At 40.1% G+C, this 26,462-nt stretch overlaps 1 protein-coding gene across 3 annotated transcripts in view; it reads left to right on the top strand.

The window, feature by feature from the left end:
• Window positions 1-26,136, top strand: part of srebf2 (sterol regulatory element binding transcription factor 2) — a 45,790-nt gene extending 19,654 nt beyond the window's left edge. Inside the window, exons 5-20 of one of the 3 annotated variants that reach the window (XM_034189787.1) lie at window positions 348-500; window positions 584-865; window positions 2,490-2,604; window positions 2,680-2,828; window positions 3,378-3,582; window positions 3,743-3,918; window positions 8,776-9,025; window positions 10,751-10,920; window positions 11,567-11,738; window positions 12,494-12,611; window positions 13,031-13,140; window positions 14,575-14,707; window positions 20,929-21,100; window positions 21,651-21,827; window positions 23,469-23,569; window positions 24,777-26,136. In XM_034189787.1, the coding sequence (XP_034045678.1) occupies window positions 348-500; window positions 584-865; window positions 2,490-2,604; window positions 2,680-2,828; window positions 3,378-3,582; window positions 3,743-3,918; window positions 8,776-9,025; window positions 10,751-10,920; window positions 11,567-11,738; window positions 12,494-12,611; window positions 13,031-13,140; window positions 14,575-14,707; window positions 20,929-21,100; window positions 21,651-21,827; window positions 23,469-23,569; window positions 24,777-24,783 (2,490 nt within the window). In that variant the 3' untranslated portion in view covers window positions 24,784-26,136. Of the gene's footprint in view, window positions 1-347; window positions 501-583; window positions 866-2,489; window positions 2,829-3,377; window positions 3,583-3,742; window positions 3,919-8,775; window positions 9,026-10,750; window positions 10,921-11,566; window positions 11,739-12,493; window positions 12,612-13,030; window positions 13,141-14,574; window positions 14,708-20,928; window positions 21,101-21,650; window positions 21,828-23,468; window positions 23,570-24,776 lie in introns of all 3 variants that reach the window. The other 2 variants (XM_034189786.1, XM_034189785.1) reach the window with 2 other exon arrangements.
• Window positions 26,137-26,462: the final 326 nt, after the last annotated feature.

Here is a 26,462-nt window from a genome sequence, read left to right as displayed (position 1 = left end):
TTTGAAATTTTGGCTTTTTCCGTCTCACTCAACAAGGATATTAGTTTGGTTGAACTTTTAACTGCAAGGAGGCGTGTGTGTGTGTGTGTGTGTGTGTGTGTGTGTGTGTGTGTGTGTGTGTGTGTGTGTGTGTGTGTGTGTGTGTGTGTGTGTGTGTGTGTGTGTGTGTGTGTGTGTGTGTGTGTGTGTGTGTGTGTGTGTGTGTGTGTGTGTGTGTAAGTTAGGCTTGAACAGTAAAGGCAGTTTTTGCTCACCGTATGTGCTGATGTGTACGTTAGCAGTATAATATGCTAACATGAAAGTCCCCTTTCAGGTGCTTGTAAGCAAATGTCAGACTTTTTCCTCAGGTTCTGGTTCAACAGCCTCAGATTCTGAATGCAGATTCACTGGTTCTGACAACACTGAAACCAGATGGCACACAGGTGCTGTCCACCATGCAGAATCCAACCGGGATCACTACCTTGACTGCACCCATTCAGAACACAACTCTGCAAGTCCCGGTATGCAGCTAGCAATGCTTCCGTAAGTGTGACAAGTCATGAGTGTGATTTTAATTATGATGATTGTATGTTATCATGCACAGATGCTAATGAGCAGCAACATTCTGACCACTGTGCCTGTTATGGTGGGAGGCAGTGACAAGTTACCAATTAAGCAGCTCCAGCAAGCCTCTTCCCAGTGTACAAGTGGAACCAGAGTCAGTGTGGAGCAGAGCCAGATGACAGGATGTACAGTAATCCAAGGAGGGGTGATAAAGGAGGGTGAGAGGAGAACGACGCATAACATCATCGAGAAGAGATACCGGTCCTCCATCAATGATAAAATTGTGGAGCTCAGAGACTTGGTCATGGGCAGTGATGCAAAGGTCAGTGTCTTAATAAAATGCAAAGTTTGTTCTTCTTGTATTGAGTATTTGCATATCTGTAGCTGGAACTTGATAACATCATAAACTGTTTGTGTTTAAACATTATTAAAAGAAGAAAAAGAAGAAAGCACTCATGCCTCCACCATGTTCCAACAAGCTTCTGTTCACATTCTGTGGGTTAGCATTTTCCTTTTATTTGTTTCATTGAGATGCATTAATTTGCTTTCTTCTCTAACACTCATTGTACCTGATCTTATGACCTTTTGATCCTGATCACCTGTATAGTGTCCTGTGATCTTGATCACCACCCTTAAGCCCCTTTCTCACCGGGCCTGTGTAGAGTACTAGATACGCATGCATAGGGTACAAAAAAAAAAGTTGCACGCAGGGGGAGAAGCTTGGCTCCATGACGCTGTTTTTACAGACCACCTCGATACGCAGGTGGATTTGATACCTTGGAAAAAGTCAGAATAGATTATTTCAAGGAGTTAATGGACTTTATTTAACGTGCCATAATCGTGAGAGAACTTGAGGAGGTGAAAGCAAGCTGCAGCTGGCTATCACGCGCGTGATCCGTCCCTGAGGAATTAGTGGACGTGGACATGTCCTCTTGCTGGCGATCTGTCCATGAAGAGTTATTGGATGTGGAAGCTTGGCCCGCATCTTCATTTTCTGTGGTTTTTAAGCTTTACTGCCAGCAGAGTCCAGCAGGATGAATAATATCTAACAATGCAAGTATGTACTGATAAAAACCTAAAAGGATTTTTTGCACTGGTGTAGGGTTGTGTACAATTGCGGAGGCTTGGTGTAGAGTAGCGTAGTGTTGCATAGACTTGTATAAAGTAGCGGAGTGTTGTGTAGACGTGCATTGAACACTGCGTCCGGTGCGCTATGCTGAAAGTCCACGAAAAAATTAAGCATGTGTATTTTTTGGCTCTGTTTTGCAGACCCCTTTGCGTACCTCAGCGTATTGCCACATAGGGCTGCATAAACTTGGTGTAGGGCTGCATAAGCTCTGCGTAGTCTGTACGCCACATTATGCAACTATACGTTGGCCTGGTGTGAAAGGGGCTTTCACAATTTACTGGTCTGGCTGGGTTTTGAACCGAGGATCTGCTTGTCTGAAGTTCAACACTTAACCACTAGGCCATCACCTCCCTCTGTGCTCAGAGCACAGAGGGAGGTGATGGTACACCTTTAAATGGTACATGCTCAAAGGGAGTACACCGTTAAATCTTTGTAGATGTATTATTTCATGCTGTGTTACGTATTGTATGTAGCTCTATTGTTATCTGGTATTGAGAGAAAGTTCTTGCCTTGCACCAGAAATAAATTTGACATAAATCAATCTGTATTTCTTGTGGTTTATCTTTCTGCAGACTTATTTTAAATAAATAGAATTTCAGATTGAGTATTTATCAGAATTTTAAATTGATTAAATCTGGCATATCATTGTGAATAAACCTTTAAACCTGCAATTATCCAACTAATGCAGTTAAGTAGCATAAACTAAACTCAAAGCCTCTGTCCTGCTAGTTTTGAATGTCTAGGTATTGCAAAAAAAAAAAATGATTGCACTGAATATAAAAGAAAATTTTGTTTTCCTACATGTGGTCTTTCCAAGATGCACAAGTCAGGAGTCCTGAAGAAGGCTATTGACTACATCAGATACCTGCAGCAGGTCAATCACAAGCTACGACAAGAGAACTTGGCACTTAAAGCGACCAACCAGAAGAACAGTATGTGTTTGTTCATTGAGGTTTATGTGTGTGTGGGTGAGGGAGACGCTTGTTTTAATGGTCTGTTTCTCGCAGAGCGTGCTACGTTGTCTGATATAGAACTCAAAGAGGAAGTGTTGCTGATGTCACCTCCTGCCTCAGACTCTGGATCTAGTTCCCCTCAGCAGTTCTCTCCTTATTGTAGTGACTGTAAGCCAGGCAGCCCGATAATGGATCACGATCAGGTACCAAAAATACAGAATAGCACACATACAGTCTTTGCCCTAGGCGTGAGTGTACACTGAACACTTTACTTGCATTGTGATATACACTTGTCTTTTTCATGACTTTGCAGCCTAAAATAGGACCTGAAACAATACAGGCCAATGAAAATCCTCCCTGAACTTGATAAATTAATTTTTAACTATAGGATGCTTCAAGAGAACATATCACCAACAAGGCAACATTTCTCTGTTATTCCTGGGACACTGGGTGGGGGTGCAGTTTCATCAAATTAAAAACATGTAAATCATAGGAGACGTGATTAAAAAAAGAAGCTTGTTACAAATAAGAAGCACTTCATTTTTTTGTGCTCTCCATCTGCTGGCAAACCTGTTTTTTGTCTGTATGATTACTCAAAGACTCAAGATCCACTGGAACAGAATAAGATTTGCTTAATACAGTTGAAATTAGTACCTGATGGCTGGGTTACTAGGAGCTGTTCCTAAGAGGACTTTTAATCTGGTTTTCTCTGTCACATTTCCTCTCTTTCGTCACATTCTTGTGTGCCTCAGATGAAGTGTGAGCCTGATTCCCCTCCTTCAGTTGGTGTTATGGATCGTTCTCGTCTGCTTCTGTGCGCCCTGACCTTCCTTTGTCTGTCCTTAAATCCCCTACCATCCCTGCTGGGCTATGAGGCCCCGGTAAGCCCCAGCCTGGGTATGGGGCATGGGCCCTCCAGAAATCTGGTCTGGATCCCAAGCCACACGCAGGACTTTGGTGAGCAAAGCTGACTGTAGTATGCTTTTGAATAAACTAAAAAGTGTACAAAGGTTTAAGTAACATGCTTCATTGTTCATTCATTTTGCTGATGAAGAAGGATGTCTCTTTGTGAAATAATTTGAAACATTGATATCATGCACTGTTTTTCATACTACAGCATCCTGGCTATGGTATCTGTTGCCGTGGGTGATGGTTTGGATGCTGAGTGGCGTGGGAGCAGTGTGGGGCTGTGTAAGGGTGCTCTACCTGTGGGAACCTGTCACTCCTCTTCACTCCCCAAAATCTGTCAACTTCTGGAGGCACCGCAAACAAGCTGACCTACATCTTAACAGGGTGAAGCTGTTCAGCAGATCGCTTATAATACAGTATATGCCTCTGCACATCATGAGTTAGAAGAGCAAAAAAAAAAAAAGGTGTTAGTCACAGAAAAAGTACCCATCTTGACTTTCAGTCCTTTATATGTATTTCTGGCAGTGGTGGGCACAGATAACCAAAAAATTAACTTCGATAACAGATAGTCAGATAACTGAAAAGTTATCTTCGATAAAGATAAAACAATAAACCACCCAAAAATGTATCGGAAGTTACAGATAACCGATAACAGATAAATTCCAACGTTACCTCTGACACATCTACAACTAGTAGTAGAACAAATTTAATAGCTTAAAATAATATTAAAAACAACAACAGACCCCAACAATGAGACCACACTTTTCTTTCAACATTCTGCCCCTGCTGGAAGCTCTTGTTTACTACAGAGCTCCCAGCACAGAGGCACTCCGAGAGCAGCCATAAAGCCAACTCTCTGTCAATTACGACACTCCGGTCAGGCGCAGGTCTTGAAAAATAAAGTCATGCTGACTTATGGTTTTGATTATAAATAGCATTAATACCGATAGAATAACCCCATTAATGTCAATTATGTCATTTGTACAAAGTTAAATATAACATATATCTTTTAATGTTGAATAATGCACTAATTCTGAGGTTTTGTAACAAACAGACAGATCGCAAAGGATTCTGGGTAAAAGTGCCTCTGCTAAACACTGGCTGAGTCTCTCTTTTTGGAGCAAGGCGGAGGGGAAGGCGAAGGGCTACAAATCCCTCCGTTTGGAGGGGTAGGAGGAGCTTACTGCTGTCTCTGAAAAAACAAACATGGTGCCGAAAGAGCCGCATAAATGAAGCGGATTTCATTACAAATTACGCTGTTTAGAAAGTTATAACTTGCCAAAAACCTTTACAGGCAGTTGTCTATGACAGCAACGTGTATGCTGCTGGATGCATGTTGCGTATGTTGTCGTTCTGAAGAATATCGTAACGTCGCTCGTGCGCTGCGTTATAATGCACATACACACGAATGCTACGATAAGACACTTTTATATCTCACAACGGAGAAAATCATGATAGTGTAAGCACGTTAATTTGTATGTTCATAAATCTGTGGATAATATCAATCCCTGCTGTTGGATTTCAAGGTCTGTAATGTGTGTGTATTTAGTAAACAAACGGAGCCCTGAACACACTCATCTAATAAGCTTTCAGGCAGAAAATGAAAAGTTCATCAATGGGAATAAGTTGGAAAATACAACCCCTGGCAAAAATTATGGAATCACCGGCCTCGGAGGATGTTCATTCTGTTGTTTAATTTTGTAGAAAAAAAGCAGATCACAGACATGACACAAAACTAAAGTCATTTCAAATGGCAACTTTCTGGATTTAAGAAACACTATAAGAAATCAAGAAAAAAAGATTGTGTCAGTCAGTAACAGTTACTTTTTTAGACCAAGCAGAGGAAAAAAATATGGACTCACTCAATTCTGAGGAATAAATTACGGAATCACCCTGTAAATTTCCATCCCCAAAACTAACACCTGCATCAAATCACATCTGCTCATTGACATTGACCCTATGTCATGACATTGACCCTATGTGTCTTTTTGCAAGGAATGTTTTCACAGTTTTTGCTCTATGGCAAGATGCATTATCATCTTGAAAAATGATTTCATCATCCCCAAACACCAGAAAAGTGTCCAAAATATCAACGTAAACTTGTGCATTTATTGATGATGTAATGACAGCCATCTCCCCAGTTCCTTTACCTGACATGCAGCCGCATATCATCAATGACTGTGGAAATTTACATGTTCTCTTCAGGCAGTCATCTTTATAAATCTCATTGGAACAGCACCAAACAAAAGTTCCAGCATCATCACCTTGCCCAATGCAGATTCGAGATTCATCACTGAATATGACTTTCATCCACAGTTCAAGATTGCTTTTCCTTAGCCCATTGTAACCTTGTTTTTTTCTGTTTAGGTATTAATGATGGCTTTCGTTTAGCTTTTCTGTATGTAAATCCCATTTCCTTTAGGCGGTTTCTTACAGTTCGGTCACAGACATTGACTCCAGTTTCCTCCCATTCGTTCCTCATTTGTTTTGTTGTGCATTTTCGATTTTTGAGACATATTGCTTTAATATGTTTCAATTGACATCTCTCGTGTTGGAGCCATGATTCATGTCAGTCCACTTGGTGCAACAGCTCTCCAAGGTGTGATCACTCCTTTTTAGATGCAGACTAACAAGCAGATGTGATTTGATGCAGGTGTTAGTTTTGGGGATGAAAATTTACAGGGTGATTCCATAATTTTTTCCTCAGAATTGAGTGAGTCCATATTTTTTCCTCTGCTTGGTCTAAAAAAGTAACTGTTACTGACTGCCACAATCTTTTTTCTTGATTTCTTATAGTGTTTCTTAAAGCCAGAAAGTTGCCATTTGAAATTACTTTAGTTTTGTGTCATGTCTGTGATCTGCTTTTTTTTCTACAAAATTAAACAACTGAATGAACATCCTCCGAGGCTGGTGATTCCATAATTTTTGCCAGGGGTTGTATATACACACACATCTATATGTGTAACACATAACCTGACGTCCTAATAGACTGATATTATTTGTCAAGGAAATTTCTGAAGGAAATAAGGCTGGATGCAAAAAAATGGGAGAATTTGAAAAAGAAATAAGGTTGTAATTCCATTAAAAAAGTGAAACTTGTATAATGTATACATTCATTGCACACAAAAAAAAGCCATTTGCAAAGCCAAAAAGTTGATTTGACAATCATCTGACATAACCGGGGTCAAAATAAATAGAACACTGCTATCTACTGGTTCCCACACGCTTAGTGAACACTACTGGCCAGTAGATGGCAGTAGAGGCCTTGAAAACAAAATTCCAGATACAGTAATCCCTGTCTGCTACATTTAAAATGCGTGGAATTTAACAAACGCAAATAAAACCAACATCTATAAATGCAGAAGATATATTCAAGAGAGTTTTAGGCACTAGAGTTTAATGCTGTTGTCTGTGGAGCCTGAACAGAGTGTCTGAAATGCATTTGTCCTGTCGTGATGTACTGAGATTACATCATCCTACCCAAAGTGCATTGCGGGTCACAGGATGTGCTCACAAAACCTTTAAAAATTAGCACATTACTTTAAAACTAAAACATATATCTGATATTTTCACTTAATAAAACTTCAGACATGACAGTAATTTTAAATAACTTGTCCAAAATTTGTTTGGTTAAAATTTGAACCATAAGTTAAAAATGTATGCCTCTGGATGACTAAGGTGATATCGCCAGCCTGTTGGTATGGTGTTAAAGGAAATGTTTTTGTTTTTTTTTCTTTTGGGGCTGTTTCTCCTTTGTCTGCAGAGGATTGAGATATTTTTTATACAAGTGGCTCTCTTCTGTTTGCAAAGGTTATAGCTGTGCGTCTGTTACAAAACTTTTAACAGGTGAGTGCTAAACTAATTTTAAAAATGCTTGTCACTGTTCAGCTTTGTTTATTTTGTTTATCGGTTTAAAAGTTATCGGACAAAGATTAATCGGAAGATAATTGGTCCAAAAATGGTTTTTAAAGTTATCTAAAAAGATAATCCCATTAAAGAAAACATTATCTTCGATAATTATATATTATCGGAAGTGTGCCCACCACTGATTTCTGGTACATCTGACATTATGTGGTAAAGATTAAGCAGCATCAAAGAAAGTAAGATGAGCAGCTCGACAGCGTATCAGTTTTTGGATTAAGTGCAGGAGGACTATATTCCTCCCCCATTTCTTTGTTTATATCAGGCCGAAGAGTGACAGCAAGTGCATTGTGTCCGTCTGTAATTTTACCATTTTTACCCAAGGCCAAAATATTGCGAAGACTTTGCGTCTGTTTGTCTGTCTGTGCTCAGCATAACTCCAGTCCTACTACCGGTGTCTTCAAATTCACAGGGAGCATTCTTGGGACACAGACCTTTGACAAGTTCAAAGATGGCTAACCTCGACCTATTCTATGTGGTCAAAAGGTCACATTCTGTTTCCTATTTTTATGCTCATATGGCTGAGGGTATTTTTAGTAGAGGACCTAGCTGAGATATGTATGCACATCATTTAGGAGAGGATAAGTCAACTGTTCTAGACTAATATGACTCCAATGAACAACTTGGGATATGCACCAAAATCTCTATCCGGGACGAGCAACCCAAAAATTAGCACGTCCTTTTTCGTCACCTCACATCGGGGTGAATGTGAGGCATTAGTTGTAAAGCACTTTGAGCATCTGATGCAGATGGAAAAGCGCTATATAAATGCAGTCCATTTTCCATTTATTTCCTCCCGTGTGTTGCTTCAAATACAGCTGTATTTTCTAAACTGCAGCAGCTACAGATTGTCCAAGGTATTCAATATGTTCAGAATGACCAGTACATGTTTAGAACGGTCATAGAAGAGTGTAAAATTTCTCATTTTGATATTTTAATGGAAAATTGCTAGAAACATGAGGTCAAATGACCTACATACAGTCCGGAATCACCACGTATTTAGTAACTTAAGCTGCATACATGTCTAAGATAGATCCTAGACTTTAGCATTGCATTATATATATATATATATTTTTTTATTATTATTAGTCTTGTTGTTCTGGTCTCTCATTTGGTATGTGCAATGACAGTTGGATTGTTTTTTTGTTTGTTTTTTTTACTACTGAAGAGCATTTCAGAAATATTGCTTTGATTCTTAGTTTCACCAGCGTCTTTCATGCTTAGGCCTTAATTATAGTTTTCACATCAAAATCATTCAAATCAATTCATTCATCAATCAAAATAGAGTATTTATGCTTTACGGTGTTCTGTCTCCTGCAGGGAGATTACACAGAAGCAGTTTCCAGCTTAGAGACCTGCTTGTACATTTTGACCAGAGCCTTACCCTCAACCAAGCTGGACATGGTCTGCTCCCTGTCATGGAATCTAATTCGGTACTGCTTGCATCGGCCCACTCCTCTGGGCTGGCTGGTGCATCACATTGGAGGAAAGCATGAAAGGGAGGAAGCAAGAACTAGTGCGAGGGATGCAGCTCTAGTTTACCACCGTCTGAGCCAGCTGCAACTCACAGGTGAGTGCTGATGCTGCAGATAACTGATGGGAATTTTCACCTAGTTTGGCTAATAATGACTTGTTCAGTGATGATATTTAGCATTTTGGATTGAAACTTCCCAGAGTTTTGCAGTTATGTGCCCTTGGCACACCTGCATGCACTCAGTTAGTTAATATCAGCAGAGAGATCTCACAGGGCCCTTGTACCCAAAGAATGATTTTGTGATGTGGAGTAGGCATGTGAATCTCATCAATGACAACGATTTGATACGCACCTCGATACACTACCAGCGATGAGATACATGACAATACTGACAATAAAATGCGAGACAATTCACCCCTGTTCCCGATTCGATGCAATTTGATATGTATTTGATGGCGATTCAGTTCCTCATAATGCAATACGATGCGAAAGTAGGCTTTGCAGGTTTTCTGTGTCAACATTTTGTTGAGTCTTTAAATAAATATGAAATTTGTCACTTGATATCTGGACATATGTAGAAATCAATAAAATCTGTACATGATCACTGGATCCTTGATGTACATGATGGATCCTTGATCTCTGGACAGAAATAGAAATAAACAAAATCTGTAGTTTTTGTCTAAAGCATTTTCTTTCAGATATTAATGGCACAAATGGAACCCCATAGAATCTGAGCTGAGCTCTTCACCCGGCTGCTGCACGTCAGGATGTAATTCATAAGAAATGCAGGATATCTCATTTTTTGAGGGGGAAAAAAACAGTTTTTGTCAGTTGTAGTTTGTATTATAACGTTTGGAAAGAGGTGTCATTTGATTTAAAACGGCGATTCGCTCTGAAGTTATTAATTCAGACTATAATCTGTGTGGCTCTTTGGAGCTGTGCACTTAGTCCCACAAAACAGGGGATATTATTATTATTATTTCCTTTACCTGATGGACAACTTCAGTTTACGCACTGGCTGGCGCTCACACCAGAGAACCATTGTGTAAAACTCCGGTGTGGAATGGAGGACAATTCTTGTTTCTTGCCCTCAACAAGACAAGAGTCCCAGTTCGTGACTTTAATCCACACAAAGCTGACTCACGATTGACATCTTTAAATGGCTTTGAGAGAGGTTATTGAAGAAATTGCAGACCTGCCGCTGGAAGCAAAGCAGAGAACCAGCGAACAGCGAGGTCGAAGCACTGCTTCGTTGCTTCAGGCAGACCCGCTGCAGTCTGCAATCAACATAGAGAAATGATCATTTCCTGATTAACACCCTCAAAAACAACGGCCCCTCCGTTGTCCCGAACTGAAGGACCGATAAGGGAATCGTTAAGCAAAAAAGGCTATTGATGTCATCATTTTGTTGTGGTAGAAATGTGCTTTCTGGCTTCCGTCCGTGGTGCATTCAGTGTGCATCGCGAAAAAAATCGATGCAAGCAGGCAGCGACCGACCCGTCGCAATTTCACCCATCAATTGAATCAATGCACACTGAATGAATTGATGTACTCGCATCGCGCACGTTTGTATAGATACCGATTCGTATCCATTAATCTCCACACCCCTAATGTGGAGGCTTCATCTCCACCTGACATTCCTGCTCCATCACTTATGTGTGGTCAGATGATGGAGATTCTGAGCGTCATTACTTAGAACTACTGTAAGAATGTTAAAGCTTTTAGAATTGGAGTCATCAGTCTGTCTTGTTGCACCGTTGGTTTAGCCCAGATCAGGCTGTTTCTGTGTCATTCCTCAAGTCACTGTCATTCTGTTTGTAGGAAAGCTACCTCGGCGTAGCAGTTTGTGGGCTTTTGCGCTGTCTCTGAGCGCAGTCAACCTCAGTGAGAGCGCTCAGAGCAAAATGTCTCCTGGCCAGATCATGCAGATCTACGTCACTGCAGCTACAGCTCTACGCACTGTGCTGGGCCACCACCTCTCCTGTCTGCCCGTAGGCCTCTTCCATCATTTCTCCCACCATCACTGCCTTTTAAGTGCTTCTGTTTCATTACAACAAGACAATAAGGACTTTATTTTAAAGCTGCAGTGTGTAGTAGAATTTAGGGGTATTTATATGCTGTAGCATTAATAATATTATTGCATTTGTAACCATCTGGTCATTAGTGTGTACAACAATGAATCTATATTTTCTTATAAGCTTTGAATGAGCACTTCTCCACGAGTGACCCCTCATGGAGGCCAACGTATTACACCTCCGTGTTTTTTTTTTTTTCTTTGTTTTTTAAGAAAAATAAGAGCAATCAGTTGTTGCTCCCCTATACACCGTCTTCTACTTGCTGATTCAGAGTAACAAGTTTGAGAACCCTCTTTTTTTTGTGAAATGGAGGATCATACATATTGCTTATCGCAAGGGAGCATGAATCCCTGTTGCCACAGAAGTGAAAATGTGAAGGGAAACCATATTGTGACCGGCAACAGCATAATGCAATCTGCAGTCTCGCCAAAAGGTGACACTAAATCATACACACTGTAGCTTTAATGATATCTGATTTTGTTGTTTTTGTTTTTTGTTTGTTTGTTTTTTTAGTTTCCTCTCATCTTTGTCATAAACACTTTTTCTCTCACCTGTCCTCAAGGGTTATCTGCTGAGCTGTGCTGAGGGTGTGGCCAACCAGTCTGAAAACAAGCCCATTCCTGACTGCCTACGCTGGCTCTTCACGCCACTGGGTCGCCAGTTCTTCTTGAGCTGTGATTGGTCAGTGAAGTCTGAGAGCAGCGATGACATTTACACTTCTCAGAGAGATCCAGGTATGTGATTGGAGGATGGAGTCGAACCAGATCCTGTTTTGTTGGTTTGTTGTTTTTGTTTGTTCATTCTGTCTTTGTATTCTTTCTGTAATCTTTCTTTCTTTCTTCTGCCCATCTGTCTCCCTAGCACTATAAGAATATTTTTGTATTAATTGTATTATTCATAGCTTTTTAGGAATTTCTAAATGTCCTTTTCAACTTTAAAGTAATTTATCCACCCACACATTTCCACCTCCAGCTTCATGAAACGACAGATGAAAGACATCCTTACTTAATTCTTTTTTTCCTTCTTCTGGTAAAGTGAAAATGCTAAAAAATAAAAATAATAATAAAACCTGAAAGATTTTAGAGATACTGCAAGATGAAATTTTAGAAATAATTTTCTTGAAAAGGAAATGCAACATTTTTATTTTTATTTATTTATTTTAGAAAACTTAAGATGACCTAGTTCTTAAAGTTCTTAAACTGTTTTCATCTGGGGACATCTTATTAAAATAAATTGCATTTCAAAAAACATTCATTCTAAATCCAAGTTATCCGACTCCCTTTTTGCTTCAAGACCTGTTGCAGTGTGTTCTGCTGCGTGATTCTTTGGTTTGTTATTGGAACAGTTGAGGAAGCTGCTTTAAAAATTATTAATTGGCAGAATGTTTAAAAAAATAGTTTGTACCTTTCCTTTGTCTGTACTCAGAAGACTGAGTGAGATGTAACCTGACTTAAAAATGTATTTAACTGTTGCTCTTTGTTTCTTCCAGCTGATCCCATTGCCCAGCTGCACCGCTGCTTCTGCAGGAAGCTGTTGGAGAGAGCTGTTCACACGCTGATCCAGCCGCAGAGTGACTCTGTAACTGACAAACGCAAGAATGACTCTGGGTAAGAAGACCAGCTTGTCTGTCTTCTGTCTGCAGCCCTCGCTGTGGGATAGTGTCTCCTGAGCAACGCAAATCAGATGGATTTCCTTTTCTTGAAGATGTCACATAACTTAGCTACTGTTACCTTTGCGGGAATGTGTGTTTGTGGACACCGGCACCAGATAAATGACTCAAATATAGATCATTTCAAACCAGTTTCTTGGCATCAGTGATTGGGAATTTTGCTGACTCGGGTTAATCCTCTCGTATTTTAACACTTTCTGACGAATGAGCTCCTGCCACAGGACAGGGGGTTTCATCGTGTTATCGTACCAAACGAGAGCCCCGGCTGTCACCACCACGGTTATAATTTCAAGAAATTCCATGCCTTTACACATCTTTCTGCTCTCCTCCTCTTTATTGCACCTGTCACACTCACAGGGAGTTTTCTAGCGCTCTCGGATTCCTTCAGTTGTTGAACAGCTGTACTGAGGAGACTCCTGCCCTCCCTCCTCGATTTTCTGCGCCTCCCCATCACACCACTCCTCCAGGTATGGATGGCATGCACAGCCACAGCCTCGCCTTGTCATAAGAAAGCATAACTCATTTCAGGCGCTTGTGTGGGAGAAGATATTTAAATTGACAATCTCCCTTCTTCTCTTTAGTCACTGTTAAGCAAAAGGCGTATCTGAGTTACTCTCAACATGAATTGATTTTGTTTTGTTTTTTTGTATCTTTGCTTCAGCAGAACATCGACAGTTTATTTATCTTTTGGGATTAACTGGTACTGCAATTGGAATAGCACAGATAACAATTTGCAGTCATTGATTTGTGGCAATAAATGGTGTAGAAATGATATGAATGTATTGATTCACTTTGCAGTCAAAGCTTAACTGAAAAACATCAGTTCACAGCCACACTGAACCACAGCAGTTAGTAAAGCCCCTTTCACACCGGGCCCACTTCGAGTTGCGTTGTGTGGCGTCATGACGATTCCACGTGGAAGCAACCCAGTGCCGAGACGATGTAGCTCAACGCCACAACAGTGCAAAGTACGAAGCGAATTGGACGCCAAAAATTAAACATGTTTAATTTTTTCTGCGTCCTGCGCTCCACGCAGAAATTAAGTGGTTTCAGCGCAAGTCAGGGCAAAGCGACGGCACTCAACGTGACTGGAAGCCACATCCTCACAATACAATGTTACCTGATGCCAATTTATGATTCCTGCTGTGTTCCATTGTTCCTGAAGTATAAATCACACAGGATTGTTTTTATACTGTGTACACAATGCAGTAAAACTACACGTTCAAAAAGACCACACACAAAAAAATGCTCACCCTGACTGCAGCTGCAGCTACTCGCTCTTAGTTAAATTCTCTCACAACTGTGTTTAGAATAAAATCCATAAAAGTTCTGCTCACAGACTGATTGCCAGAGACAGGACATGTCCACATCCAGTAAAAAGTCCAGACATCTCCAGTCCACTCACGGACAATTCGTTTGTGCGCACAAGTAAACAATTAAAGAAAAAAAAAACTTTCTGGCTGCTGCAGCTCCTCACTCTTCCCTCAAACTCTCTCATCACTGTGTTAAATAAAGGACAAAAAAGGACATAAGTCCTGCTAACAGACTGATTGCCATGGACAGGACATGTCCACATCAAGTATAACTCCAGACCTCTCCACATTTACTCAGACGGTTTGTTTGTGCACATGCGCGCGTGCAGCTCGCGGTCAAAGGAGAAAGATAAACTATAACAGAACTCAGAAGGCAGACCTGCAGCTCAGCACAAGAACAAATATAAACTAGAAGAGAAATCCTCTCTCTGCCCCCTGCTGCGTGCACCTGACACAGACATTTCTGCGTCGGTTGACGCCACAGGAAGCAACTCAAAGCAGGCCCGGTGTGAAGGGGGCTTAAGGACGACAGACAACAGCTAGTCTGTTATTTGTGTTTCTTTACCATTTCCTTTCTAACCCCCACAGTAAGAGATCCAGTAAGTCGTTGGTGGGCATTGGTCCTGAAGGCTGCTGTTCATTGGCTGCAGGGTGATGATGTAGTCATTAAATCACTGCTTGCTGAAGCAGAGCGAATGCCAAGGATTCTGCTCACTCTTGAGTAAGTTGAGTAAAAAGTATTAAAGTCTGTGCGAGACTTTATAAGCCTCTATTTCTTTAAATTTGTGTGTCAATATTTTTGTTATTTTAGAAGCTCAGACATAACTGTGACACTGCAAAAAAAAAAAAGTGTTTTCTAAAGGTAAAGGTGTTGCTCCGGGTCACAACTGTGTCCAATATAGTGCATCTGGAAGGTATTCACAGCACTTCACCTTTTCCTTTTTTTTTTTTTTTTTATTACAGCTTTATTACAAAATGGATGAAATTCATTTTTTCCTCAAAATTCTAAACACATAATGACGTGATTTATTTATTTATTTATTAATTTATTTTACAAATTTCTTAAAAATAAAAAAAACTAAGAAATCACATGTACCGTATTTTCTGCACCATAAGGCGCACTGGATTATAAAGCGCGCCCTCAATTAGCGGGTACTTAACCCTTACAAAAGGCGCACCGGATTATAAGGCGCGGCCTCAGTTAACGGGTACTTAACCCTTACAAAAGGCGCACGCTAAAACATGTAGTCTACAAAAAAAAAAAAAAAAAAGGTCACGGAAGCAAAACGGTGAGTTTATTTGAACTTTTTAACAACTTTGAACTACCGGTATTTAACAATATGGTACTCACATTATTTTGTTATTATGCTTCTGTCACAAATCCATAGAAGTCTTCATCTTCTGTGTCTGAATTGAACAGCTGGTCTTCTAGCTGTGGCCACCTCGCTTTGTTTCTGCGGAAACTCCGATTGGTCTTTTTAACTTGGCGCAGTTCATTTTCTTGTTTCCTCTCGCAGCTGCTCTATTCCCATGAACAACCGCGTAACTGATAGCCTGCAGTTTGAATTGTGCCTTGTAAGCATGTCTCTTCGCTGGTGCCATTTTCGGGGGTCCTTAGACAAACAAATGTTGTTTTGCAGGATACCTGTAGTATAGGGTAACTACCGGAGGAGTGGCGGAGGTAAGTGTACGTACCACGGACTCACGGACTCTTCTCTGATTGGTTTATCGCTGGCAGGGTACGTACTCTACGCTACCAGCGTATGTACTTTACGTATTACGTACGTACTTACGTATTACGTAATGTTCTCCGATTGCTTTATCGCTGCCAGGGTACGTACTCTACATATTACGTCCTTGTGTCAGCGGGAAATGGTCCGATATTCTGACGGTCAAAGACGATGTCGGCTTATAGGGCGCACGGCCGATTTTTGTGAAAATTTAAGGCTTTTAGGTGCGCCTTATGGTGCGGAAAATACGGTACATAAATATTCACAGTCTTTGCCATGATGCTTAAAATTAAGCTTTGGTGCATCATGTTTCCACTGCTCATCCTTGAGTTGTTTCTACAGGTTAACTGGAGTCCACCTAGGGTAAATTCAGTTGATTGGACATTCGCCCTATTGACGTTTCAAATCCCACAAAACCTCGGAGAGGTTGCCGCTCTGCGAGATCTCAGTAACATTGAGAAATGCATTAAGACGCTCTGATCACGCTGCACTAACCGCTGCACACAGACACCATTAACTTCGCAACATAAAACTATTTTTATATTGTGCCTAAAACTGGCACGTGAATATATTCTCTGGGTTTATAGATGTTATTGTGTTTATGTAAACATGCGAGAATCACAGGCTGTCTCTCCGTTATTTTTAAGGGGAGTTGCTGTGAGCTACGCTCGCTTCCTGATCATGTCGTTCTGGAGGAAAGTGAAGTTTGCTCTTTGTCTTGATTATTGTTCTTTACAACACTGTCCTCTTTGTTCGAGACTAATATATATAATATGTCTGAAATTCGGTTTGCGTTTATTCAATTCCACGCAGATTAAATGTAACAGACACAGATTATTTGTTTTAATTGTTTTAGCAGGTTTTCAGTCTCTTAATATGACGAAAAGCATAAAAAAAATTAATTTTTGTAGTATAATATTAACTTACAACTATCATCGTGCTGATTCTCTATATTGTTTGACTGCAGCGACTCTCTGGCACACAAGCGAATATGGGATACAGTACTGTTCAGAAGATTAGTAGTGCTATGTGACTAAAAATATTAATCCAGGTTTTGAGTATATTTCTTATTGTTACATGGAAACAAGGTATCAGTAGAGTCTCACAAATCCAACAAGACCAAGCATTCATGATATGCACACTCTTAAGTCTATGAAATTGGGCTATTAGTAAAAAAAAAAAGTAGAAAAGGGTGTGTTCACAATAAAAGTAGCATCTGCTGATGACGCGACAAACTCAAAACTATTATGTTCAAACTGCTTTTTTAGCAATCCTGTGAATCACTAAACTAGTATTTAGTTGTATAACCACAGTTTTTCATGACTTCTTCACTTTCTGCGAGGCATTAATTTTGTTGGTTGGAAACCAAGATTTTACTTGTGTGCTCGGGGTCATTGTCTTGTTGAAACACCCATTTCAAGGGCATGTCCTCTTCAGCATAAGGCAATATGACCTCTTCAAATATTTTGACATATCCAAACTGATCCATGATACCTGGTATGCAATATATAGGCCCAACACCATAGTAGGAGAAACATGCCCATATCATGATGCTTGCACCACCATGTTTCATTGTCTTCACTGTGAACTGTGGCTTGAATTCAGAGTTTGGGGGTTGTCTCACAAACTGTCTGTGGCCCTTGGACCCAAAAAGAACTATTTTACTCTCATCTGTCCACAAAATATTCCTCTATTTCTCTTTAGGCCAGTTGATGTGTTCTTTGGCAAATTGTAACCTCTTCTGCACATGTCTTTTATTTAACAGAGGGACTTTGCAGGGGATTCTTGCAAATAAATTAGCTTCACACAGGCGTCTTCTAACTGTCACAGCACTTACAGGTAACTCCAGACTGTCTTTGATCATCCTGGAGCTGATCAATGGGTGAGCCTTTGCCATTCTGGTTATTCTTCTATCCATTTTGATGGTTGTTTTCCATTTTCTTCCACGTGTCTTTTTTCTTTTTTTTTTTTTTGTCCATTTTAAAGCATTGGAGATCATTGTAGATGAACAGCCTATAATTTTTTGCACCTGCATATAAGTTTTCCCCTCTCCAATCAACTTTTTAATCAAACTACGCTGTTCTTCTGAACAGTGTCTTGAACGTCCCATTTTCCTCAGGCTTTCAAAGAGAAAAGCATGTTTAACAGGTGCTGGCTTCATCCTTACATAGGGGACACCTGATTCACACCTGTTTGTTCCACAAAATTGATGAACTCACTGACTGAATGCCACACTACTGTTTTTGTGAACACCCCCTTTTCTACTTTTTTTTACTAATAGCCCAATTTCATAGCCTTAAGAGTGTGCATATCATGAATGCTTGGTCTTGTTGGATTTGTGAGAATCTACTGAATCTACTGGTACCTTGTTTCCCATGTAACAATAAGAAATATCCTCAAAACCTGGATTAATCTTTTTAGTCACATAGCACTACTATTATTCTGAACACTACTGTACGTCAGTAGGGCGAATGATTTGGAAACGCACACACCTGTCTACATATGAGGTCCCACAGCTGTCAGTGCATGAACCAAGCATGAATTCAAAGGAATTGTCTGTAAACCTCTGAGACAGTATTGTCTCGAGGCACAAATCTGGTGAAGGGTACAGAAATGTTTCTGCTGCTTTGAAAGTCCCAATGAGCACGGTGGCCCCCATCATCCGTAAATGGAAGAATTTTGGATCCACCAGGACTCTTCCTAGAACTAGCCGCCCATCTAAACTGGGAGAAAAGGACCTTAGTCAGGGAGGTGACCAAGAACTCGATGGTCACTCTGTCAGGGCTCCAGCATTTGTCTGTGGAGAGAGGAGAACATGAGAAACAAAATTCTCTGGTCTGATGAAATACAGATTGAACTCTTTGGCATGAATGCCAGGTGTTGTGGTTGGAGGAAACCAGGTATCATCTATACAGTGAAGCATGGTGGTGGCAGCATCATGCTGTGGGAATGTTTTTCAGCAGCAGGAACTGGGAGACTAGTTGGGATTGAGGAAAAGATGAATGCAACAATGTACAGAGACATACTGGATGAAAACCTGCTCCAGAGCGCTCTTGACCTCAAACTGGGGGACAGTTCATCTTTCAGCAGGTCAATGACCCTAAGCACATAGCCAAGATATCAAAGGAGTGGCTTCAGAACAACTCTGTGAACGCCCTTGAGGGGCCCGGCCAGAGCCCAGAACTGAATCCAATTAAACACCTCTGGAGAGATCTGAAAATGGCTGTGCACCAACACTCCCCATCTTACCTGATGGAGTTTGTGAGGTGCTGCAAAGAGGAATGGGCAAAACTGCCCAAAAATAGGTGTGCCAAGCTTGTGGCATCATATTCAAGAAGACTCGAGGCTGTAATTGCTGCCAAAGGTGCATCAGCAAAGTACTGAGCAAAGGGTGTGAATATTTACAAATTGTTGGTTCCTTTGTGTTTGATAACAATCTTCTCCTGTGATGTCTTATCCTTCTTATGTCTTATTACTTATTATATATACCTTTTTCTTGAGCTGCTTGGGTGGGTAGGGAGAGTTCCCATGGGATAAAAAAGCTTTTTAACCTACCATCCTGAACACACAGTGGTTACAGTATGTTATGTATATATTTGACACGAAACGCTAATAAAATAAAAAAAATTAACCTACCATCCCTGGTTCTCAAGACCAGGCACCTAAGTGGCTCTACTCTACTCTTTTCTGCTCTCCTATTTTACTCTTCCTTTTTAGATATTTAGATATACCTTTGTATACTGGCATAGTTCCACCTTAGAATTGGAATATAATATATAAGATATACCTTACTGAATTTTCATGTGATTTCTTAGTTTTTATTTTTAATAAATTTGCAAAAAATTAAGAAAAAAAAAACTTTTCATGTTGTCATTATGGGGTGTTATAAGTAGAATTTTGAAGATAAACATGAATTTACCTCCATTTTGGAATAAGGATGTAACATAACAAAATGCGGAAAAAGTCAAGCGCTGCACATACTTTCCGGATGCACTGTACGGCTCTGCTTACAAATCCAGATGGACATAGAGAACGTGACACAGGCGGTGTTGCACCAGGTACCTTCTCCTTGGAAGACAGGCATGTTAATTACTTGGACCACCATGCTCTTTTTTTTTTTTTTTTTTTTTTTTTTTTTTTTTTTTTAATCAAATGGTTCCAACAAAGGGTGCTAAACCTGAAGCAAAATATTACTGTTGGCATTGACCATCTTAAATGCTGATTTTTGGTAATCTAACCAATAAATTTAGAACATTACTGTCTTAATCAATTCATTATTTGTTAATTACATCTGACAAGAATGTAGTAAAATCATCAGCATTTATTTATTTGTCTGTCAGCATGATTACGTCAAAACTATTTAATGGATTTTGATGAAATTTTCACCACAGATACATATTATGCTATGGAAAACTCCATTACATTTTGGAGGTGATCCAGATTTTGGATCAAGATTTCACTTTGTATAGGTTTGAAGGATTATGTCAAAACTACTTCATGGATTCTCACCAAATTGATCCAGATCAATATGCAGGTTCTGCAGCAGAAAGATATGACATCATGATGTTAAACTAAGATCAAGAAGACAAAGTTTTATTTCAGCTTTTGAATTAAATATCACATTGCAACATCTTGATCATTCGGACCATTCTGGATCAGTATGCAATTATTGCAATGTGTTGTGGAATCCGGATTCAGGTAAAGTCCGGATCACGATGTGAACTAAATGTCTTTTGTTTTGAGTCCCTGTCAACTCTTGGCAGATGTTAGAAATCTCAGATTGCGCTTGTTATTATTCATTTTGTTTTTGTGGAAGAATGTTAGATAAACTCTAAACAAGCAAAGTACTCATGCTTTTATACATTTCAAAAGGTATTCACTTTCTTAATAAAATGGAAAATAAATCCTTTAAATGACAGTTTATTTAAGAAAAACCATCAAGGAAAACATAGAAATTATAAGGTTCTTAGTATAATAAATCAACAAAAAAAAGGCACAGTGAAAGTGAAGCACTGATTATTTTTTTACACGGTGGCAGCCTTGTCCAGACTACAGCTGTTAAAATCAGAGCTTCGTTTATGATGGTATCAATAATATGTTTGTTTTACGTGAAAAAAAGATAAATGAAAAAGGAGTGGAATGATAATTCCAACACTGTCCCACTGTGGAGTTACCACACGTTCTCCCTCTTTGTGTACCTGCTGTGTTTCAGCCACCCACTGCCGAAAGCTGTGCTGCTGCTTTGCAAAGCCGTTCAGATGAGTCTGTCACCTCTGAGGGGAGAGGGGATCAAATCTTGCTTGACCCAGTGTGACAGGTCCAGCAGCAAGTTGCAGTCTAGCATCTCTGTGCCAGTCACCCACTCTGGGAATCTGCTTAACAAGGTAGAGTTCAACAAAACAAAACACGAACGCACTGCATGTCCTTTGGTGCAGGGTAAGATATGGGTTTGTAAAGCAGAGTGTCTCTGATTCTCTAAATCTTGTTTGCTGGTTACTTCCTCCTCGTGGGTGCATGCACGCTGTCTGGTGACGATGGTACATTTTGGGGCTGTGTGTGTGAGTGCCAGTGTGGGTGGCAGGAGGTGGCTGTAGTGCATTGTAGTTGCATTGCATGATCCTGACGCCCAGTGCAATGTGTCTGCAGTGCAGCACAGAGGCTTCCCTGATCTGCACGCACCCACAACGCACGCACAACACACCCCACCACCTCACAGTAGGCAGTGTTTTGTCCTTCAGCCTTGTTGACCTCAGGATTAAAAGCACATTCACCGCTTACTACTTGTATTGAAGAAAGCATGTTAGTTCTGGTGGACTGGTCATTGTGGTGGTGGTAGCAAAAATAAATCAGTTTTCCTTTGTGAAGAATTATTCATGATACTTTTGGTCACGCACCAGGTATCAATTTGATGATACTTATTTTTCCTCTTCCAAGGGCATGGAGCTCCTCGTGTGTGACCTTCTCTTGACGTTGAGGACCAGTTTGTGGCAGCGAGGAGGTAGCAACAATGGAGAACTGGGTCCTGCTCCAGGACTCCAGCTGGCTGGATTCCAGAAGGACCTGAGTGCAGTTAGAAAGCTGGGACAGTGCTACAGACAAGCATATCACAAGGTACGTGGCGGTTGCTGTTAGACGTGGCAATGAATCGATAAAATATGAGTCTGTAATTTAGAATAATATGCTGAGAGGTTTGGTAGCCAAGTGGTTAGTGTGCTTGGTTTCAGTGGGGAAGGTTCCCAGTTTAAATCCCACCCCTGCCACATTACAACATGTAATGTGGAGTTGCATCAGTAAGGGCATCCGGTGTAAAACTTGTGCCAAATCAACATGTAGAACCCCATTGGATCTCCTGTGGTAACCCAGTGTGGGGGGGAAACAAAGGAACAGCCAAAGGGGCGTACTATGTTGAGAGGTTTGCCTACTTAAATTTTAGGGTTCTTCCAAAGTGTAACAAAAATAGTGAAGCCGGACGAGTGGGGAGAAAAAAATATATTTTTGTAGCCATAACTAGAAACCCTAGATGAACAAAAAATTGGAGAACTGTATGATTTTTTTTTTTTTTTTTTTTTTTGCCTGTTTGCACTATTTGGACAGCAGATGTTTGACTCGGATAACTGATGTTGAAAGAGAATGACCTCCTTCAGTATTGCAGATTTTGGTATTGTGGGATTTTGTTGTTTTTTGTCTTACTCCCATGCAGTGATTATGTGTGCACTGCTCTTGTTTTATAACTGTAGTTCAAACAGTTGGGGGAAAATATGGATTTAAGATGATGGAAGGGTTGTGTGTTTGTCAGATATTAAGTGGTTCCATTTTGGACTTGATCAACTGTGAAGGCCAGACAAGACCAAAAACCTCTGATGAACTGGTGCCTGGTTAAAGGACTGGGACTATCTTATCTCGATGAATATCAAAACACTTAATTTTTTTCCCCTTCATATTCTATAAATGAAAAAAGATAATCTTTGTAATCTCACTAATGTGTACGTCAAAGGACGGTGTGAGATCTAAGATCTAAAGTCACATCAAGATTTATTTATCTCTAAGATGAATGAGACCCATGACATTGGGATAACTTTGACCCCCCCCCCCCCCCCACACACACACACACACACCCCACCCACCAAAGGTGCATTCTTAAAGCTCAAACATAATCTGTACTATCTGTTAAAAGAGATTTAAAAAAATGAAGGTGCCTTCTAACCTCTGTGTTGCTGGTTTGTTGCATTTTTTTAATGCACAAAAGCTCTGTAGTGTAATAATAATGGACCCATGAATCTGTTCAGAGTTGTTTGGGTCTATTAATCTTGTACATCATATCTTATTTAGTTGATCAGCCTGGGAAAAGATGTTCTCTCCTCATATCTTTCAGCTACAATAATATCTTGGTCATTAGTCATTCAGTAAGATTTGCTGGAGTGATTTTTCGTGCACCCTGAGGGTTTAAAACAGCTGAAGCTTTCACAGCAGTTTATGTTCTTTTATATTTTAGCTTGTTATAAAATTCTAACAGCCACATTAACTGCATCTTTTATGAGGGCTTGTGTTTTGGGAGCAGTCTGTGATAAATATTCGCTCATGTTGCTGTAAAGCGCCTTAAATTAACAGTCACTGAAGGCAGAAGACTTCCTGCACATATTTTTGGTGCTGAATTTGTAATGAAAACATTAGAGATCCTTTTTTTTTATTAGTATTTCTAAATCACTGAGACAAACTTACTTAAATATGATTGCACTGTTTGATGTTTTTCAGGTGTTTCTTCATGAGACCACAGTGAGGCTGATGGCAGGAGCCAGTCCCACAAGGACGCACCAGCTGCTGGAGCACAACCTGCGACGTGGGACGCACGGGCGGTATGAACGACTCAATCAAGTTTTATTTCTATAGCACTTTACAACAGTTTTCACTGAGCCAAAGTGCTTTCCAATAGCACCAGCTAGAGATAAAATAAAAAGAAAAGTACGAAAAATACAATAAAACACAATAAGAGCATCCAAAATAGAATAATAATAAATAATAATAATAAAATAGACAAAGTGTCAAAGCAATTATGTGCAAAAAGCTGCCCTGAACAAGTATGTTTTTAACTTAGCTTTAAACAGAGGCAAGCTATTAATGGACCTCAGTTCAGGAGGTAATGCATTCCACAACTTAGGACCTGCTACTGCAAAAGAACGGTCACCCCATTGTTTGGACCTGGACCTGGGAACCTCAAGAAAGTTTTGGTCAGCAGACCGAAGTGCTCTGACAGGGTTGTGTGTTTTTAACAGGTCACATAAATAAGAAGGCGCAATGCCATTTACAGCTTTAAAAACAAACATTAACAGTTTAAAATCAACTCTAAAACGGACTGGAAGCCAGTGCAGGGAGTAAAGTACAGGAGTGATGTGGCTGTGCTTCCTGGTATTGGTCAACAGGCGAGCAGCAGCATTCTGGACCAGTTGGAGTCGGTTTAGAGAGCCTTGAGTGATACCAACATAAAGTGCATTGCAATAGTCAATCCGGGAGCTGATAAAAGCATGCATAGCCTTTTCAAGGTCCTTTTGGCTTAGAAAGGGTTTGACTTTTGCTAGGAGTCTCAGCTGGAAAAAACTGGCTCTTACCACACTGTCAATTTGTTTCTCAAATTTTAAACAGTCATCAAACCTCTCAAACCTCTCTCAACTCGACTCAGACACACACAATTAATGGAATGAAAGCATGAAACTGACCAACAGACTGGGGCAGCATAAGAAGTTATGCAGTTGATTTACATTCCAAATATCACTTTTGGTTTAAAAAAAGAAAAAATGGAAGGATAAGTTAGCAATGAGATAATAAAAAAAAAATCACAAAGCAAAGATGCAGCAAAATAGAAAAAATCTTTTGAAATACAAAATAATTTTACATCCACTTTCTGTATTCGTTTTCAAAATTGGCATTTACTAAACATTTTAATTATGGTCTTTCATATGCTAAAGAAATATCAAAAACCATAGTGACGATCAGCGACCCACAGCTTCTAATTTCTTCTTTTCTTCTCTTGTTCTCCTTTGTTTTCTTCTCCATTGCTATCGTCAGAAGGTGAGTGCATTCTTGGGGAGAGGGAGAGAGCTCATGCCATCCTCCTGGCATGCCGCCACCTGCCCATGCCCTTGCTAACCCCGCCTGGTCATCGGGCCCGCCTGCTAGCTGAAGCTAAGCGCACCCTGGAGCGTGTGGGTGACCGTCGTTCCCTGCAGGACTGTCAGCAGATTCTTTTGCGTCTCGGTGGGGGCACGGCCATTGCTGCATCCTGAGGAAGCAAATATGTTTGCAGAGTGCTCCACAGAGTAACTCTCTGATTGGCTACAGTATGTACAGAAATGTACTCATCCACCAGTGATGTACAAATTGTATATTTATTATTCATTTAAACCTTCAACCTGGTCAGAAACCATGACGACAGAGTTTTCATCTTTTCTGTCTCACCCCCACCCACCACCCACCCCCCAGTGCGTGTGTGTGCGCATACACACACACACACACACACACACACACACACACACACACACACTTTCCTCACCTTACATATATTATTGCAGCACAATCGCGCCACCTTCTGGGCATTAATGGTTCCACGCAGGCTTATTGCTTTTTTGTTTTGTTTTTGTTTAACTACAGTACAAGACAAACCAGGTTCAAAGGGACCATTATCTGATTGCTGTTTAAATGAATGCACTGTATTGATTAGCTGTGGGTTATCGAGCTGTACAATCATTATTAGCACAAAGCAGTATGAGCTCTAAAACAACTAACGTCTCATCCAACCTGCACGTCTCAGTTAAGGGCTTCAGACTTAAACAGCTGCGGTCTGTTTTCTTTTTTGTGTTAACTCTACAGTGCTGAGTAGTCTCTCTTCTTATCTACCTCATACACTGTATAATGCTATCATTGTCCTGTATGTGTAGAATATGATACTTAAGCTTAAAGCTACAGTGTGCAGGATGTAGTGCCATCAGCTGGTGAGGTTGCAGATTGTATTAAGCTGTTGCTGTTCACAATTTTCCCTTCACTGTTTCCTTTCCTTGGTGATGGGGATTCATGCTGCATTGACTTTTATTTTTTCTTGTTATAAGTGAGGTGTATGATCCTCCTTTCACTAAAATGAGGGGTCTCAAACTTGTCAGCCTGCACTACACTAGTGAACAGTTAGTTATTAATGTTTTATTCCATTTCTACTAATAAATGCTCCTCAGTCCTACACACTGTAGCTTTGAGGTGCTTTGGATCAATGCCGTGTGTTTCTCGGAGTGGCTTCCTGACCTTCTTTAGTTACACTTTAAAATGCAGCACTTTTTTTGTTTGTGAAGAACTGCAAGAACAACAGACATCGCTTGGTGGCATGATGTTTACTTTTAAATGAGGAATGAATGAATGGAGTAAGCATATTTTAACACATCAACTTTTGCTTGGAAATGGCAACATGATATCATAATTTCACAAGCTCGCAATGTAATTATATATGTTGTACAGAGGCAGTTAAATGGCAGTCGAGTAAATGAAACAGGATGTTAAGTACTGCTGAAAATGTTTTTGTTTTTTGTTTTTTTGGGTTTTTTTTTTTAGACCACATGTTTGAATTATGAAACGCTCACTCCCTGGAATCATCAGATGTGGCTACAGAGTGTTTAGTGGAATGTCTACAGAAACACTCGTGTGTGTGTGTGTGCTTGCTTTCAAAACAAATGTAAATAAAATGTATTATATGAAATGCTTAAAAACTGA

This window comes from Thalassophryne amazonica, chromosome 16 (genome assembly GCF_902500255.1).
Source record: "Thalassophryne amazonica chromosome 16, fThaAma1.1, whole genome shotgun sequence".
Lineage (NCBI taxonomy): Eukaryota > Metazoa > Chordata > Actinopteri > Batrachoidiformes > Batrachoididae > Thalassophryne > Thalassophryne amazonica.
This window is presented reverse-complemented; position numbering and strand designations above follow the sequence as displayed.